An 18,202-nucleotide genomic window follows, 5' to 3' on the forward strand; every position below is an offset into this window, starting at 1 on the left:
AAAAAGCTGCAGCTGGTTCTATATGGGTGGTGCTTTACTGGGAATCCTCTGTGTTTTGAATCTTATTACCCTGTAAAATTACTTTCCATCCTGATTTTACAGAGGGGCTTCTTTTACTTTTTTCTTTATAATACAGTTCTGGTTTTTTAAGTATCTGATTGGTTTTTAGTGCCTTAAAAACCCAAGAGTCTGGTCTGTGCTCACCTTGTTAACCTATTTGGTTGGTAGATTATTCTCCAGCATCCCCAGGAAAGGGGATGAAGGGGCTTGGGGGGATATTTTAGGAAAACAGGAACTCCAAGTCATCATTTTCCTGAATCTTTGTCTAACTGTAACTTTAGCGCCCTCGTGGTCAAGATGGAGTCTGCTCTGCAGGCAGCTCTGGCCAAGAGAAGGTGCACGCAGGAATGCAGCAGGAGAAATCCCTTCCACCCCAGGCGCACCTGTTCCAAACCCCCAGACTGAAAACATACACAGAGGAAAAGTACAGTGGCTATAACAAAGGGAGGTATTTATTTACAGAGGAGAAATACAACAAGAGGAAATATAGGGGAAGCAGTAAAACAGGGCTGCATCCAAGCCAAGGCCCCACAGGCCCAGCGGTAGCACAGTCTGGATGGGCAGACACTGAGCAATGTGTCTGCACACAGAGTTCAGGGGTCCTGGGCCAAGTTCCCGTCCAGTGGTGAGTCTTGGGTGCTCCTGGTCGTCTTCAGTGCCAATGAACTCTCCCCAACAGACCCCTCAGGTGCCCTCTCCTGCTGCTCTCTGAAAAGCCCCACAGAGCGACCACCTTCCCACTTAAGTAGCTACAGCCTCCCTCCTTGTTCTCCATGCAGAGTCCCAGACCCCAGTACTCCCAGCCTCACGCTCTCTGAACCCCAAAGGGGTTACATAACTTACTTGGTGGTGGCAGCAGTACCCATCCAAGGATAAGGAAGGATGGCAAGTTTGGACAAGTTTTTAACCTAAGCTGGTGGAATAGCCTGGGGTCTTTACCCATGTCCGACAGTACTGCTGATCCTGTGACCCCTGTCAAAGGGTGGAGAAGGCTCGCGACAAGGGGAAAGCCGCTTTGAGACCTTTACTCATCATAGAAGAGCCTTTCCAGAAGGTGGCCATGGACGTAGTGGGACCTCTCAGCAAGACGACCCGGTTGGGGAAGAAATACATTCTGGTGGTGGTAGATTTCGCCTCTCACTACCCTGAGGCGGTGGTCTTGTCCTCTGTCGAAGCAGACACTGTGGCAGATGCGCTGTTGACCATTTTCAGCTGGGTAGAGTTCCCCAAGGAAGTCTTAACGGACCAGGGGTCCAACTTCATGTCGGCCCTGCTCCGGTGCTTGTGGGAGAAATGTGGGGTCCAGCACAACTGGGCCTCAGCGTATCATCCCCAGTCCAACACGCTGGTGGAAAGGTTCAACAGGACGCTGAAGATGATGCTAAAAACATTTATGAACCAGCACCCGCAGGACTGGGACAAGTACTTACCTCACCTGCTGTTCGCGTACAGGGAGGTACCCCAGGAATCTACCGGGTTTTCGCCTTTCGAACTGTTATATGGAAGGCGGGTAAGGGGGCCCCTGGACCTGCTGAGAGACGAATGGGAGGGGAAGGCCGCTCCCGATGGAGAGTCAGTGGTGGAGTATGTCCTGACCTTCCGGGAAAGACTGGCCGAGCTCATGGACCTGGCCCGGGAGAATCTGGCGCGAGCACAGAAGAAGCAGAAGGTCTGGTATGACCTCACGGCGCAGACCCGTGCCTTCGCCACCGGGGATCAAGTGATGGTTCTCATCCCCGTGAGGAAAAACAAACTCCAGGCTGCCTGGGAAGGGTCCTTCAAGGTTGTCAAGCAACTAAATGAGGTAAACTATGTGGTGGAGCTGTCAAATCGGGCACATCACCGCCAGGTGTACCATGTGAATATGATGAAGCCATACTATGACAGGGGGAATGTGGTGTTGGCCGTGTGTGGACATTGGGAGGAGCAGGGAGATGACCCTTTAGTGGACCTATTCCCTGGGACAAAAGCTGGTTCCCCTCGGAGGCAATTCCCCTCTCTGATCAGCTGACCCTGGCCCAGCACGCTGAGATCAGAGGGGTGCTGCATCTATACGGACAGCTGTTTTCCAACCAGCCTGGACACACTCATTTAACTGTCCACCAGGTGGAGACCGGGTCACATCCCCCGATAAGATGCTCCCCTTTTTGAGTCACCGGGAAAACTGCCCAGGACCTAGAAAGAGAGGTCAGGGACATGCTGGCTTTGGGGGTGATCCAGCAGTCCTCCAGCCCTTGGGCCTCGCCAGTGGTGCTGGTCCCCAAGAAGGACGGGTCGATCTGGTTCTGTGTGGACTATCGAAAGCTCAATGCCATCACCGTATCTGATGCCTACCCCATGCCCAGGCCTGACGAACTCCTAGACAAGCTGGGGGGTGCTCGGTACCTTACCACCATGGATCTTACAAAGGGCTACTGGCAAGTGCTGCTGGACGCAGATGCCAGGCTGAAATCAGCCTTTATCACCCTTCTGGGGCTCTACGAGTTTCTGACCCTGCCCTTCGGCCTCAAGGGAGCACCGGCCACCTTCCAGCGCCTGGTGGATCAGCTACTGAGGGGGATGGAGAGTTTTGCCATGGCGTATATTGACGACATCTGCGTCTTTAGCCAGACCTGGGAGGACCATGTGTCCCAGGTTAAACAAGTGCTGGATCAACTCCGGGAGGCTGGGTTAACCATAAAGGCTGAGAAGTGCAAGGTGGGGATGGCTGAAGTATCTTACCTGGGCCATCGGGTGGGGAGCGGCTGCCTAAAGCCGGAACCAGTTAAGGTGGAAGTGATCAGAGACTGGCCTGCTCCCCAAACCAAAAAGCAGGTCCAGGCCTTTATTGGGATGGCGGGGTACTATCGAAGGTTCATGCCACACTTTAGTGCCATAGCCGCCCCCTCACAGAGCTGTGCAAGAAGGGGAAGCCAGACAAGGTGGTCTGGACCGAGCAGTGCCAGGAGGCTCTCAGGGCGCTGAAGGAGGCTCTGATTAGTGGCCCAGTTCTGGCAAACCCAGATTCTGACAAACCCTTTATGGTGTTTACCGATGCCTCAGACACAGGACTGGGGGCAGTGTTAATGCAGGAGGATGAAAAGGGAGAGAGACACCCCATCGTGTACCTTAGCAAGAAGTTGCTACCCCGGGAGCAGAACTACGCGGCCATCGAGAAGGAATGCTTGGCCATGGTGTGGGCCCTTAAGAAACTGGAGCCATATCTCTTTGGGTGACACTTCACCGTGTACACCAACCACTCTCCCCTGACCTGGCTGCACCAGATGAAAGGAACCAGTGCCAAGCTCCTGCGGTGGAGCCTGCTCCTGCAGAACTATGACATGGACGTGGTCCATGTGAAGGGAAGTGCCAACCTGATAGCGGAGGCGTTGTCCAGGAGGGGTGGCCCTGAACTTCCCCAGGTCACTGGGCAGAGTGACCCCGCTCAGTTCAGTCTCGAAGGGGGGAGAGATGTGATGGAGTAGGGACTGTCTGCATGGGGGATGGGAGAGCTGGGGATTTCTTTAGGTGAGGGACAGGATTTTTAAGCCTGTAACCTGAGCCAGGTAACGGGGAGGGGGTTAGCACCTTGGCCCGGGAAGCTGGACAAAGGAATCGGCCGGCTAGAGGAGGGGCAGTTCAGTTTTGGTTTTGGGCTGGGTGGTTGGAATTCAAGGGGCTAAGCTTCCTGGACCCCAGAGGGGCTTGATTGAGGGGTACTGGCTGTGCCTACAAGCTCTGCTGTAACCTGCATTCCTGTTGTCCAATGAACCTTCTGTTTTACTGGCTGGCTGAGAGTCACTGTGGGTCCCAGGAAGAGGGGTGCAGGACCGGACTCCCCCACACTCCGTGACACACTACAACCACATTCCTACAAATATCCTGTGCTCCCCTAGCACCTGAGCTGCAGGACTTACTATGGCCTGGTCTACACTACGATTTTAGGTCAAATTTAGCAGAGTTACCTTGATTTAAGTCTGGACCCCTCCACACAACGAAACCCTTTTTTCTACTTAAAAGGCTCTTTAAAGCGATTTCTTTATTTCACCTCCAACGAGGGGATTAGCGCTGAAATCAACTTTTCCGGGTTGAATTTGGGGTAGTGTGGATGCAATTTGACAGTATTGGCCTCCAGGAGCTATCCCAGAGTGCTCCATTGTGACCACTCTGGACAGCGCTCTCAACTCAGATGCACTGGCCAGGTAGACAGGTAAAGGCCCATGAACTTTTGAATTTCATATCCTGTTTGGCCAGCTGTGATGCAGTAGGAACTGTCTGTGTGGGGAGTGGGAGAGCAGGAGAGGACCTTAGGGGATGGACGATGCAGGGCCTGTAACCTGAGCTAGGTAAGGGAGGGGAAAGGTCAACACCTTTGCCCGGGAAGGGGAACAAAGGAAGGGAGTGGCAGGAGGGAAGCAGTTTGAGTTTGGGCTTGGGGCTGGATGGGCGGAATTCAGGGTATCCTAGCTAGGATCCAAGCACCCTGAAAGCCCAGAAGGACTCGATGGAGGGGTCCTGACTGTGCCTGCAAGCTCTGCTGTAACCTGTGTTCCTGTTGTCCAATAAACCTTCTGTTTTACTGGCTGGCTAAGAGTCACTGTGGGTCCCAGGAAGAGGGGTGCAGGACCAGACTCCCCCACACTCCATGACACCAGCGTGGCAAGATGCAGGTGAATGCAGTTCTCGTCAGCACACGTAACCATGATGGAGTCCCAGGATTGCAAAAGAGCTCCAGCATGGACCGAACGGGAGGTACGGAATCTGCTCGCCATATGGGGAGATGAATCAGTGCTATCAGAACTCCATTCCAGTAAACAAAATGCCAAAACATTGGAAAAAGTCTCAAAGGACATGAAAGACAGAGGCCATAACAGGGATGCACAGTAGTACCGCGTGAAAATTAAGGAGCTAAGGCAAGCCTACCACAAAACCAGAGAGGCAAACGGAAGGTCTGGGGCAGAGCCGCAGACATGCTGCTTCTACACTGAGCTGCATGCCATGCTAGGAGGTGCAGCCACGACTACCCCAACCCTGTGCTTTAACTCCATCAATGGAGAGTCACACAACAAGGAAGTGGGTTTTGGGGACAAGGAAGATGATGACGAAGAGATTGAAGATAACTCATAGCAAGGAAGCAGAGAAACCAGTTTCCCCAACAGCCAAGATATGTTTCTCACCCTGGACCTGGAGCCAGTATGCCCCGAACCAACCCAAGGCATGCTCACAGACCCTGTAGGCGGAGAAGGGACCTCTGGTGAGTGTACCTTTGTAATTATTACACATAGTTTAAAAGCAAGCGCACTTAATGATTAATCTGCCCCAGCTACTGCAAAAGTCTGTTAACATGTATGGGGATGGAGCACAAATCCCGATGTTTGCTGGCATTCAGACAACATCCATTCCTTATCTTTCTCTCGTGTTATCCTCAGGAGAGTGATATCATTCATGGTCACCTGATTGAAATAGGGTGCTTTTATTAAGGGGACATTCAGAGGTGCCCGTTCCTGCTCTGCTGTTTGGCTGTGGCTGAACAGAAATGTTCCCCTCCGTTAGCCACGTGGTGGGGGAAGGGGTGAAGTGATCATCCCAGAGAATAGCGTGTGTGTCTGGAGGGGTTATTTGGGTTTGTGCTGCATGCTAACCCACAAACCGCAGCCCCTCCTTTTAAATTGCCAACCCATTTTAAATGGCCAACTCAACGGCCGCTTGGTATGGGAAATAAGGGCGCTGCTGTTTGAAACCATTCCCACGTTATAAAGGTTAATGAAGCCAAAAGACTGTGGCTTACCATGGCTGGCTGCAAGCCAAATTCTGTTGCCTGGCCCTGCCTGAGTGATCTTTCACACCACACTGGCAGGCCCTTGATATAAGAGGCAAAATGCGACCTTGTAACAAAAGCATACATGCTGTGTAATGTGAACAGCAAGGTTTAACGTGAAAGAGTGATCCTATTGTTCTCTAAAATGTGTCTTTTTCACCACCAATCTTCCTTTTCCCCCAGCAGCTGCAAATGTTTCTCCTTCACAGAGGCTAGCGAAGATTAGAAGGCAAAAAAAACGCACTCGGGATGAGATGTTCTCAGAGCTACTGCTGTCCTCCCACACTGACAGAGCACAGCAGAATGCGTGGAGGCAGACAATGTCACAGTGCAGGAAAGAACAACAGGAACACGAGGAGAGCTGGCGGGCTGAAAAGGATAAGTGGCATCAGCTTGCTGACAGAAGGCAACAGTTGATGCTCCGACTGCTGGAGCATCAAACTGATATGCTCCAGCGTATGGCTGAGCTGCAGGAAAGGCAGCAGGAGCACAGACCGCCGCTACAGCCCTTGTGTAACCAACAGCCCTCCTCCCCAAGTTCCATAGCCTCCTCACCCAGATGCCCAAGAACACAGTGGGGGGGCCTCCGGCCACACAGCCACTCCACCCTAGAGGATTGCCCAAGCAACAGAAGGCTGGCCTTCAATAAGTTTTAAAGTTTTTAAGTTTAAGTTTTAAATTGCGGTGTGGCCTTGTCCTGCCCTCCTCCCCCACCCCACCCTGTGCTTCCCTCTGCCCCCACCCCTTCCAGGCTACCTTGGCAGCTAGCCCCCTATTTGTGTGATGAATTAATAAAGAATGCATAAATGTGAAGCAACAATGACTTTATTGCGTTCTGCAAGCTGTGATCAAAGAGGGGAGGGCAGGGTGTTTAGCTTACAGGGAAGCAGAGTGAACCAAGCGGGGGGTGTTAATCAAGGAGAAACAAACAGAACTTTCACACTGTAGCCTGGCCAATCATGAAACTGGTTTTCAAAGCTTCTCTGATGCATAGCTCACCCTCCTGTGCTCTTCTAACTGCCCTGGTGTCTGGCTGCATGTAATCAGTGGCCAGGCAATTTGCCTCAACCTCCCACCCCGCCATAAACGTCTCCCCCTTACTCTCACAGAGATTGTGGAGCACAAGCAAGCAGTAATAACAATGGGAATACTGGTTTCGCTGAGGTCTAACCAAGTCAGTAAACTGCGCCAGCGTGCTTCTAAACGTCCAAATGCACATTCTACCACCATTCTGCACTTGCTCAGCCTATAGTTGAACAGCTCCTGACTACTGTCCAGGCTGCCTGTGTATGGCTTCATGAGCCATGGCATTAAGGGGTAGGCTGGGTCCCCAAGGATAACTATAGGCATTTCAACATCCCCAACTGTTATTTTCTGGTTTGGGAAGTAATTCCCTTGCTGCAGCCGTTTAAATAGAGTAGTGTTCCTGAAGACGCGAGCGTCATGAACCCTTCCCAGCCATCCCATGTGGATGCTGGTGAAATGTCCCTTGTGATCCACCAATGCTTGCAGCAGCATTGAAAAGTACCCCTTGCGGTTTATGTACTCGCTGTCTTGATGCTCCAGTGCCAAGATAGGGATATGAGTTCCATCTATCGCCCCACCACAGTTAGAGAAACCCATTGCAACAAAGCCATTGACTATGACCTGCACATTTCCCAGAGTCACTACCCTTGATATCAGCAGCTCTTTGACTGCATGGGATACTTGGATCACAGCAGCCCCCACAGTAGATTTGCCCACTCCAAATTGATGTCCGACTGACCGGTAGCTGTCTGGCGTTGCAAGCTTCCACAGGGCTATCGCCACTCGCTTCTCAACTGTGAGGGCTGCTCTCATCTTGGTATTCTGGTGCTTCAGGGCAGGGGAAAACAAGTCACAAAGTTCCATGAAAGTGCCCTTACGCAGGTGAAAGTTTCGCAGCTACTGGGAATCATCCCAGACCTGCAGCACTATGAGGTCCCACTAGTCTGTGCTTGTTTCCTGGGCCCAGAAGTGGCGTTCCACAGCATGAACCTGCACTTACTTTGCAAGAAGTCTATGTCCATGTCTATGTCCTCATCACTCTCATCACCGCGCTGCCGTTGCCTCCTCACATGGTTTTGCTTTGGCAGGTTCTGGTTCTGCATATACCCCAGGATACTGCGCGTGGTGTTAACAGTGCTCATAATTGCCACGGTGATCTGAGCAGGCTCCATGATCCCAATGCTATGGTGTCTGGGCTGAAAAAAGGCACTGCTCTGCTCTGACGGAGGAAGGGGGGACTGACGACATGGCTTACAGGGAATTACAGTCCACAAAGGGGGTGGTTTTGCATCAAGGAGAAACACAAACAACTGTCACACAGAATGGCCCCCTCAAGGATCAAACTTAAAACCCTGGGTTTAGCAGGCTGTTGATTTCACAGAGGGCGGGAGGAAGCAAATGAATACAAAACACATCGAGTCTATTTCTAGCTTTGATCCACTCCATCTAGCTTTTACATCTTTAGGGTGGAAGCAGATGGTGCAGTTTGACAGCTAGCCATTGTCTGCTTCTGGGTGCTTGGCAGAAAATGCTGCAGTACAACTGCTAGTCATTGTCGTCTCCTGGATGCTCAGCAGAAGGAGTCTGCCCAGGCGCCCGTGACTGACCTCACCAAGGTTGGTTAAAAGAGCATTCAGAAATATGACGAGGACTACCAGTCATAACGCACCATCTGCTGCCAAAAGGCAAGGAGCTGCTGCTGTGTAGCAATGCAGTCCCATATCTGCCTTTTGCCCAGGCACCCCTCACTGAGGTCAGTTAAAATAGCACTCAGGAATATGACAATAATGGCTTCCAATCATAACACACCATCTGCTGCCAAAAGGCAATGAGTTGCTACTATGTAGCAACGCAGTCCCACGTCTGCCAGCACCTAGGAGACGTGCGGTGATGGTGAGCTGAGCGCGCTCCATGCTTGCTCTGGTATGGCATCTGCCCAGGTAACCCAGGAAAAAAGGCGCAAAACCATTGTCTGCCGTTGCTTTCATGGACGGAGGGAGGGAGAGGGGGCCCTGATGACATTTACCCAGAGCCACCTGCGACACTGTTTTTGCCCCGTCAAGCATTGGGATCTGAATCCAGAATTGCAACGGGCAGCAGAGACTGTGGGAACTATGGGATAGCTACTCACAGCTACCCACAGTGCAAAACACCAGAAGTTGACACTAGCCTCGGTACTGTGCACGCAGTCTGCCGATTTCTGAAAAAACGACTTCTATAAATTCGACCTAATTTCGGAGTGTAGACATACCCTATGTGTTTTACTGTGACTCTACCTGACCTGTGAGCATGCCCCGTGCAGCCCTCTGCCAAACCCAATGCTGCGAGCGAGTGAGCTGTTCAAACGCTGGCCAATCTGCAGCCTCTGGCCCGAACGTTCAAAAGGGTGCTGCACCCACAATCCAAAGAGCTCAGTGTGCTGGGGGCTGGGCTCCTTTGAAGTCATTAAATTGAACTCAGATGTCAGAAGATGCGCTCTAGCTCAACCAGAAGTTATTGGGCCACATATAAAATGATGGGGTCTAAATTAGCTGTTACCTGTCAAGAAAGAGATCTTGGAGTCACTGGGGATATTCTCTGAAAACAGCCACTCAATGTGCAGCGGCAGTCAAAAAGCAAACAGAATATTGGGAATCGTTAAGAAAAAGAGATTAATAATAAGACAGAAAATATCATGTTGCCTGTAAATCAATCCATGGCGCACCCACACCTTGAATACTGCGTGCAGTTCCGGTCGCTCCATCTCAACAAAGATATATTGGAATTGGAAAAGTTACAGAAAAGGGCAACAAAAATGATTAGGGGTATGGAACAGCTTCCATATGAGAAAAGATTAATAAGACTGGGACTTTTCAGCTTGGAGAAGAGAGTAAGGGGGGATATGATAGAGGTCTATAAAATCATGGCTGGTGTGGAGAAAGTAAATAAGGAAGTGTTATTTACTTCTCATAACACAAGAACTAGGGGTCAGCAAATGAAATTAATAGGCAGCAGGTTTAAAAGAAACAAAAGGAAGCATTTCTTCACACAACACACTGTCAGCCTGTGGAATTTTGCCAGAGACGTTGTGAAGGCCAAGACTATAACAGGCTTCAAAAAAAAACTAGATAAATTCATGGACCATAGGTCCATCAGTGGCTATTAGCCAGGATGGGCAGGGATGGTGTCCCTAGCCTCTGTTTACCAGAAGCTGGCAATGGCCGACAGGCAGTGGTGATCTGGAGCTGGTTCACACCAGTTCACATGAACTGGTTGTTAAATTTAGAAGCCGGTTTCGAACCAGTTGTTAAAGGGGTGGGCAAATTCCAGCCCCGCGGGCCACATCCCACCTGAACTCCCAGCTGAGGAGGCTCCCCTGGCCCCTCCTCTGCCTTCCCCGCTCTCGCAGAGCCTCAGCGTGCCAGTCCGCCAGAGCTCTGGACCGCTGCTTGGCAGCTTTGCAGCTACTGCCGCTTTGAGCAGCATGGTAAGGGGGTGGGACTGCGAGCTCCAGTGGGCTGCATGGCATCTATACACGCTGCCCTGAGCAGCATGGTAAGGGGGTTGGGCTGGGGCTGGGAGGAGGGGTTGGATAAGGGGCAGGGAGTGGTTGGAGGAGATGGAGGTTTGGGGGGCTGGTCAGGGGACGGGGAACGGGGAGTTTGGGTAGGCGTGGGAGTTCCGAGGGTCTGTCGGGGTGGTGGTGGATGGGGTCGGGGCAGTCAGAGGACAGGGAGCAGGCTGAGTTGGGTAGGGGGTGGGGTCCTGGAGGACAGTTAGGGTGGGGGGGTCTCGGGAGGAGGTGGTCAGGGGACAAGGAGTGGGAGGGGTTGATGGATTGCTGGTTCTGAGGGGGGCAGTCGGGGGCAGGACATGGGTGGGGAACAGGCTGTTTTGAGAGGCATGTGCGGCTTGTACTCACCGGGCAGTTCCCTACCGGGTCTTCGGCGTCACTTCAGCGGCGGGTCCTTCACTCGCTCCAAGTCTTCAAGGCACTGAAGGACCTGCCGCTGACATGCTGCTGAAGACCCGGAGCGAGTGAAGGACCCACTGCCGACGTGCCACTGAAGACCCAATAGGGAACCAGTTCTTAAGATTTTGGCAGCTCATCACTGGCGACGGGATGGATCACCCAATAATTGTCCTGTTCTGTTCTTTCCCTCTGAAGCACCTGGCATTGGCCCAGGGCCGGCGCTTCCATTTAGGTGACCTAGGCGGTCGCCTAGGGTGCCAGGATTTAGGAGGGTGGCATTTTGCAGCTCTCGGCAGCAATTCGGCGGCAGGGGATCCTTCTGCGCTCCAGGTCTTTGGAGGCAATTCTGTGGCGGGTCCTTCACTCACTCCGGGACCCGCCGCTGAAGTGCCCCAAAGACCGGGAGCGTGGAAGGACCCCCCGCCACAGAATTGCCGTCGCCAACCGGGAGTGCAGAAGGACCCCCGCCTAGGGCACCAAAAACCCTGGCACTGCTCCTGCATTGGCCACTGTTGGAAAACAGGATACTGGGCTAGCTGGACCTTTGGTCTGACCCAGTATGGCCAGTCTTATGGATGTAGGAATTCCTGCATGAAATTCTATGGCCTGTGTTACAGCAAAAGGGAGGGTCATAAAGAGAGAACAGATGGTCCAGTGGTTAAGCTGGTGACCACGGCCTGAACAGCAACCTGTGATCAATTCCCTACCCTGCTACCAACTCCCTTGCAATCCTAGGCCATCACTTAAGTTTTCTGTCCCTCAGCTCCCCATGAGATGAGAAGTTTGCTTGATGAAGGAACAGTGTTGACATAATGTACTTAGACCTCAGGCATTTCACTTGGTACCACATGACATGAATAAAAAACTAGAACCATATAAAATGAACACGGCACACATTAAATGCATTAAAAACTGTCTCAAAATGTAACTGTAAACGGGGAATCGTCACTGAGCGGATGTGATTCCAGTGTGGTTCCATAGGGTTCAGTTGTTGGCTCTGTGTTATCAACGACCTGGAAGAGAACATAAAATCATCGCGGATAACGTTTGCAGATGACACAAGCATTGGGGGAGCTGTAAATAACAAAGAGGACAGGTCACCGATACAGAGCGATCTCGATCACATGGTAAGCTGAGTGCAAAAAAACAATGTGCATTTTAATACGGCAAAATGCAAAGGTAGCATATCTCTAGGACCAAAGAATGACGGACATACTGTCGGGGTGGGTTCCATCCAGGGAAGCAGAGACTCTGAAACAGACTTGGGAGTCATGGTGGATAATCTGCTGAACATGAGCTCTCCGTGCTACGCTGTGGCCTAAAGAGCTAATGCGATGTCTGGATGTATAAACAGGGGAATCACAAGTAGGAGCAGAGAGAGGATTTCACCCCTGTATTTGACAGGGCTGGAATCCAGTTCTGGAGTCCACACTTCACAAAGAATGTTGCTAAGTGAAGCGAGTTCAGAGAAGAGCCATGAGAATGATTAAAAGACTAGAAAACCTGCCTTACAGTGAGAGACTCAAGCAGCCTGAGCTATTTAACACAAGGGGCGACTTGATTCCAGTCTCTGAGGACCTAGGTGGGGAAGCAATATTGACTCCCGGGCTCTGCAATCTAGCAGAGAAGGGTGTACCCAGATCCAAATGCACCCTGGCAAGGAGGTGTAAATGTGTGCCCGGGAGGGTAAAACAACTCCCCCAGGGTCACGCAGGCAGTGACAATCAGGGGACTCAGCCCCACACTAGCCGGCCCTGCTGGTGTAGCTGTGGGTCCCGGGGTCTAGGAGAGGCGGGAATATCTGTTCCTGGACCAACTTCTGACCCGCTTTCCAGAGCCCCCCTGGAGTGGGACCTCTGCTCAGCGTCACCGCGGCTGGCAGCGCCAGGAGCGGGGCCGGGCTGCCTAAGGGTTAACGGGAGGGAGGCGGGTGCACTGCTGCCTGCTGCCCCCGCTCCTGCCCCAGCTCCCCCGCCTGCAGGGCCGCGCCGCGGCGGCTCTCGCTCCGCTTTCCCAGGGATGCCGTGCGGTCGGCCAGCCCCTGTGCTCCCGCGGAGCATCCAGCGCAGCCCTGCCCCTTGCGCTGCCTGCGAGCCAGACGCGCCCCGAGCCGGAGCGGGCGGCGGAGCCTGGCGCCGCGGGTCGCGCCCAGGGCCAGCCGGCGGGGTGGATGAGGTTGATGCTCCTCTGCTGCACCTGGAGGGACGAGCCTATGGGAGAGGACGAAGGTACCGCGGGCTGGGGCCGCTGCGCTGCCTCTGCGGATGCCGGAGCCCCGGCTGCCGGGCAGGGGCAGCTCTCCCAGCCCGGCGCGCCCAGCGCTCCCCGCGGGCTGAAGCCTGGGCCAGCGCTTGGCGCGGGGGCTCCCGAGCTCCTGGGTTCCGCTCGCAGCCCGCAGGGACTCGCGGTGACCTTGAGCGAATCGCTTCCCCTGGTGCAGTGGGTGTGGACGGGTGGGAGCCCAGGGCTCTGACACGCCGCTGGGCAGGTGCGGGGGGGGCTCCCCCTGACGCGGCTTGGTGCCCCCGGCCCGGCGGGCCCTTTGTGATACAGCGGAGGCCTGCGGGCAGGCTGGTGGCCAGCTCCTCGCCCTGGGCTCGAGGGTGAAGAGCCAGCAGCCCATGGCCCCCTCGGTCCTCCTGCAGTGAGGCTCTCTGCCTGGCTTGGGGCTCCCATCTCACTGCACACACTCCTCCAGCCAGGAGACGCATGCTGGGCTGCAGCTTTCTCTTCTCAGGGGCCTTTCTCTGGCCCTCTGGGGGTCACCTAACCCCCCCCCCCATCAAAGGTCCCTTACTCCCAGCTAGGCTGACCAGACAGCAGGTGTGAAAAATTGGGATGGGGGTGGGGGTAATAGGCACCTGTATAACACAAAGCCCCAAATATCAGGACTGTCCCCATAAAGTCAGGGCGTCTGGTCGTCCTACTCCCAGCCCCTTGCAATGCCGTTTGCCAGCTGTTCCCTGGCCCTGGCTGCTGGGGGTTCAAAATTTCGGGGCGTGGCCTGTCACAGCCCCTTGGCTCCTTTCCCCCTGAGAGCTGGGGCCCTGGCTCCCAAAGCAGCGGGGAGCAGACCCTGGCCTGGCCTAGATGATCCTCATGGTTAACGGTTCCCTCTTGTCCTGGCTGCCTTGCCTCCCATACCAGCGCATGGCCCCTCTCCGTGCCTCCTATCGCCTTACTGCTTCCTGCAGCTCCGCTTTCAAGCCATTCTGCTTCCACCCCCTGCGGAGCCGGGCTCCTTGCGCCCTTCCGTGACTCAGTACTGGGGGCATCTCTCCGGACAGCTGGCTCTCCATGGACAGCGGGCCCCCCTGTGCCCACTGACACCCTGCACACACAGCCTGCTGACCTGCCCCGCATCTTCTTGTCACCCCACATCTCTTCCTCCCTCCTCCTCATACCTCATCCTCTACCCCCTTATCTTGTCCTCCCCTCCCCATGTTCCTGGCTGCCCAGGTCCTGCTTTCACCCTCCTCACCCCCCATGGCTCATCCTATCCTCGCCTCCCCCTTCCTTCCCCCTCATGCACTTTGCTCTTCCCCTCCATAGCAAGTCACCTGCCTCACAGCATCTTCCTCACAACCTTCCCTCACCCACTCCTGCACCCTCAGGGCTAGCAGGGCTCCCCACCCGCACCTTCCCCCAACCAGCGGCCTCCACTGCTTTCTCCCCTGAGCTCTGGACTGGCTCTTCCTGCCCCTGCACCTGCCAGTCAGAGGAGACAGAGCGGCAGTCGTGGGCACGCAGGGCAGTGCTGGCACCCCCAGGGAGCCCGCCACTCCCCAGTGCCCCAAGCTGGCCCAGGCCAGGTCCTGACCCCTGCCAGACACCACACGCCCACTGCCTTTCACCCGATGTGACTCTGTCCCAGCCCTGCTCTGCCCTGCCAGCAGAGACCATGGGCACTGGAGGGGCAGCTCTGGCTGTGGCTGGTGTGGGGCCCCTGCCAGCAGGGGATCAATAAGTACAGGCAAGGTGAGCAGGGAGCGGCTGGGAGAGCACAGCCATGCCTGGCTTGTGCTGCACCTCCCCCGGGCCAGAAGCCAGGCTTGGTCAGGGCCCAGAGATGGGAGGTCAGGGTCAGCGTGGGTCCCAGTGAGGGATGGGGGGGTCAGAGCCTGTGTGGGTCTAGGGGATGGGGATCAGAGTCCATGCAGGTCCCAGTGGGGGCAGGGGGCAGGGTTAGTGTGGGTCCTAGTGGGCCGGGGCATCAGGGTCACTGCAGTTCCAGTGTGGGAGGGGAGTCAGGGTCGGTAGGTGTTGCAGTGACAGGATGGTGGGGTGTGTGTGGCGGGGGTGAGTGTCAGTGCGAGTCCATGTGGTGCGGGGAGGAGGCTCAGAGTTACTGTGGGTCCTGGTGTTGGGCAGGTGGGAGTGGGGGAGGGTCAGTGCAGGCCCTGTGGAGAAGGGGATGGCTCCCGGTGGCGGGCGGGCTGGGGGCTCTCAGGTGTGAGGGGGGATGTGCCCGGCCTAGTTGTTCCTGCTCTGTAGCAGTTTCGGTGCTTCTCGCACAGGGGCCTGTGGAACTAATTGCGTGCCCACTTCCGGTGCCATTCCACCAAGGCTCGCCGTATCCTGCACACCCACCAGACCATGCTGCTGCATAGCCTGCCAGGCAGTCGCTACGTCACATTCCCCTTTCATTGACTGGGGAAACTGAGGCACAGAGCAGGGAAGAGATGTTCTATATCCCCCTAAGTCAGGAGTCCTGCTGCCCTGTCCTGTCCCTTTACCACCAGCTCCTACTGCTACGCATGTCTCTCTCCAAAGTTGCCTCAATGCATGTAGCTGAAATTAGGTGCTGGGCTTCCACGGGAGAAGGGCCCTCAGAGCTCCCCAAGCCAGACTGGCTCTGCCGGGGCTGGCTGTGCCCTCACATGGGGGTGCAACAGCCTGTGCCTCTTCTGTGCCCTGCAGGAAGCGACCTGCCTGTATGTGCGAGCTGTGGCCACAGTATCTACGATGGGCAATACCTCCAGGCCCTGAACGCTGACTGGCATGCCGACTGCTTCAGGTAGGAGCCACGCGGGGTAGGCATGGAGCTCTCCGGCCTGCGCTCCCCAGTGCTGGGCTTGCCATGACTGGCCAAGGCTGGAAGTCTAGGGACAGACACTGGTGTCACCTCCCGGTCAAGGTGGCCGCATGTTTACACACACATAGAATGTCCTGCACAGATACACACAAACACACAATGTCCTGCGCGCGCACACACACCGTCCATGTCCTGCACAGGTACGCACACTCACACCGTCCATGTCCTGCGCAGGTACACACACACCCCGTCCATGTCCTGCGCAGGTACACACACACCCCGTCCATGTCCTGCACAGATAAACACACACACACGCACCCCGTCCATGTCCTGCACAGACACACACACACACACACAATGTCCTTGCACAGATACACACACACATACAGACACACAGTCCATGTCCTGCACAGATACACACACACAAATGTCGTGCACAGACATACAAACACACACACATGCAATGCCCCTCTGGCGCACAACTCCCTGGGTTAAGGGCCCTGGTCCCAGCCAGCTGTTAGACTTGGGGTGGGGCGTTCCCAGGATGGGCTGCAGTTCTCCCCACAGCCCAGCAGAGCCAGGCTGGGGCTGGGGCTCTGGGGCTCTAGCAGCCTGTGACCTTTGCAGTCTGCTTTGGTTTCTTGCGTGCTTGCCTGGATTCCTCTCTCCCCTCAGCACCTGCTCTGTAGGCATCTTCCCAGGCCTCAGCACTGGTCATGTCACCCAGACTGCCCTGTGGTCTGGCCACAGGCGGGAGCCCTGTGCACTGAGCAGGGCTTGAAGCCTCTCCAGCACTCAGTCACAGGGGGCTGTCCTCCGAGCCAGGCGTCCCAGGCATGCCAGGTTTTCGGACAGGCCAGCCAGAGTGAAGGGGCGTTTGCTGCTGCAGCTGGATCCCAGCTGGGTTAAAGTGGCTGCCGGAGTGCCAGCCTGGTGTTGCTGGGCGCCTGCACTCCCTGTCACTAGGAGCCTGCAGGCTACCAGCCGTTCCTCTCAAAGGGCCTGCCCTTCAGTGCCACACCGGTGTACTGCCCCCTCATGTCTGTGGTTGCAGCACAGATAAATGTCATTCCACGGGGCGAGCTCGGACACCTGGCACACAGCATGGAGTGTGTCCCTAGCCTGGGAGAATGGGAGTGCCCAGCTCCCTGGCATTCTCGCTGCAACCTGCCTTCAGCTCGACCCACCCAAATCTTACTGGAACTCTGTGTGCCAATGCTTGCTCGAAGGGATCTCCCTGCTATTCTGCTGCAGTCCCAGCCTCTCCCAGCAGGGGCGCTGTAAGGAGTGGGGCAGAGTTCTGATTGTGGGAGAGCTCCCAGCTGCATCAGTCCTGGCCTCTTCCAGCAGGGGGCACTGCAGGGAGCAGGGCAGGAGTGCTGGGTGTGGGGGAGCTCCCTGCTATTTCTGCCCTGGCACCTCCCAGCAGTGGGCTTTGTCGGGCAGTGTGAGGATGGCACCCTTCATTATTATTATTACTGTTTGTGTTACCGGAGCACCTAGCAGCCTGAGATGGCCCAGGACCCCATTGTGCTAGGTGCTGTACAAATGCAGAACAAGCTGACCCCTTGGCCTGTCCCTGGGGCACAGTGGTGTCTGCAAGAAGCCTCTCTGGGAGCGACCCAGATTCCATGGGAAGTTGGGCTGCTCTCTGCACTCCACAGCCCCATGCGCTCCTGCAACTGGGCAGCCATTAATAGCAGCAGCAGCTGGAGAGCATGTGAGCAGGGCCATCTGCTCCTCATTAGCCTGTGTGCCTGCTAAGCCTGAGCCAGGGAGGGGAGGGGTGGATTGTGCATCGCATCCTGTGCGCTGGAGTCCCCAGAGTGGGGGACATTCTGCTAGGCATACTGGGGCCAGGACAGAGCCAAGCCTCCTCTGCCCAGGCAAGGGGGTCGGCAGGTGTTTCTTCCTCAATCTGATGGGGGGCATGGGAGGGGGCAGGTTGTTGGGGGTGGGAGTCGTGATGGTGCCCTCCTCGTGCTGGCCCCTGTGAGCAGGGTTAGACAGCATAGTGGTTAATGCTGGCAGCTGCCCTGGAGCTTTGTGGACAGCAGCGCAGCCAGCCACTGAATCGCTGCTTGCACCAGTGCAAGTGCAACCTTTCCCCAAGCTGGCAGCACAGCAAGGCTCTTTGGAGCTGGGAAAGCCCAGTTCCCTAGGAGTGCCCCAGGGCTCTCTGCACTTGGCAGGTGTGCACCTGTGCATCTGCATGCCAGAGGGTGTGCATGCGTCTGCAGGGATGCGCGAATGGGGTTGGGTGCACTGGCAGGGACACCGCGAGTTTGTGGGCGGGGGTGAGCCGTGATGCTGGAAGGCAGGGCATGTGCAT

The 18,202-nt window shown here is 55.4% G+C and overlaps 1 protein-coding gene across 1 annotated transcript in view; it reads left to right on the forward strand.

Moving 5' to 3' along the window:
* Window positions 1–12,957: 12,957 nt before the first annotated feature.
* Window positions 12,958–18,202, forward strand: part of LIMK1 (LIM domain kinase 1) — a 29,960-nt gene continuing 24,715 nt past the window's right edge. The window contains exons 1-2 of the mRNA XM_030536709.1: window positions 12,958–13,063; window positions 15,756–15,852. Of these exons, the coding sequence (XP_030392569.1) occupies window positions 13,006–13,063; window positions 15,756–15,852 (155 nt within the window). The 5' untranslated portion in view covers window positions 12,958–13,005. The remainder of the gene's footprint in view (window positions 13,064–15,755; window positions 15,853–18,202) is intronic.

Source organism: Gopherus evgoodei, chromosome 17, assembly GCF_007399415.2.
Source record: "Gopherus evgoodei ecotype Sinaloan lineage chromosome 17, rGopEvg1_v1.p, whole genome shotgun sequence".
NCBI classification, from domain to species: Eukaryota; Metazoa; Chordata; order Testudines; family Testudinidae; genus Gopherus; species Gopherus evgoodei.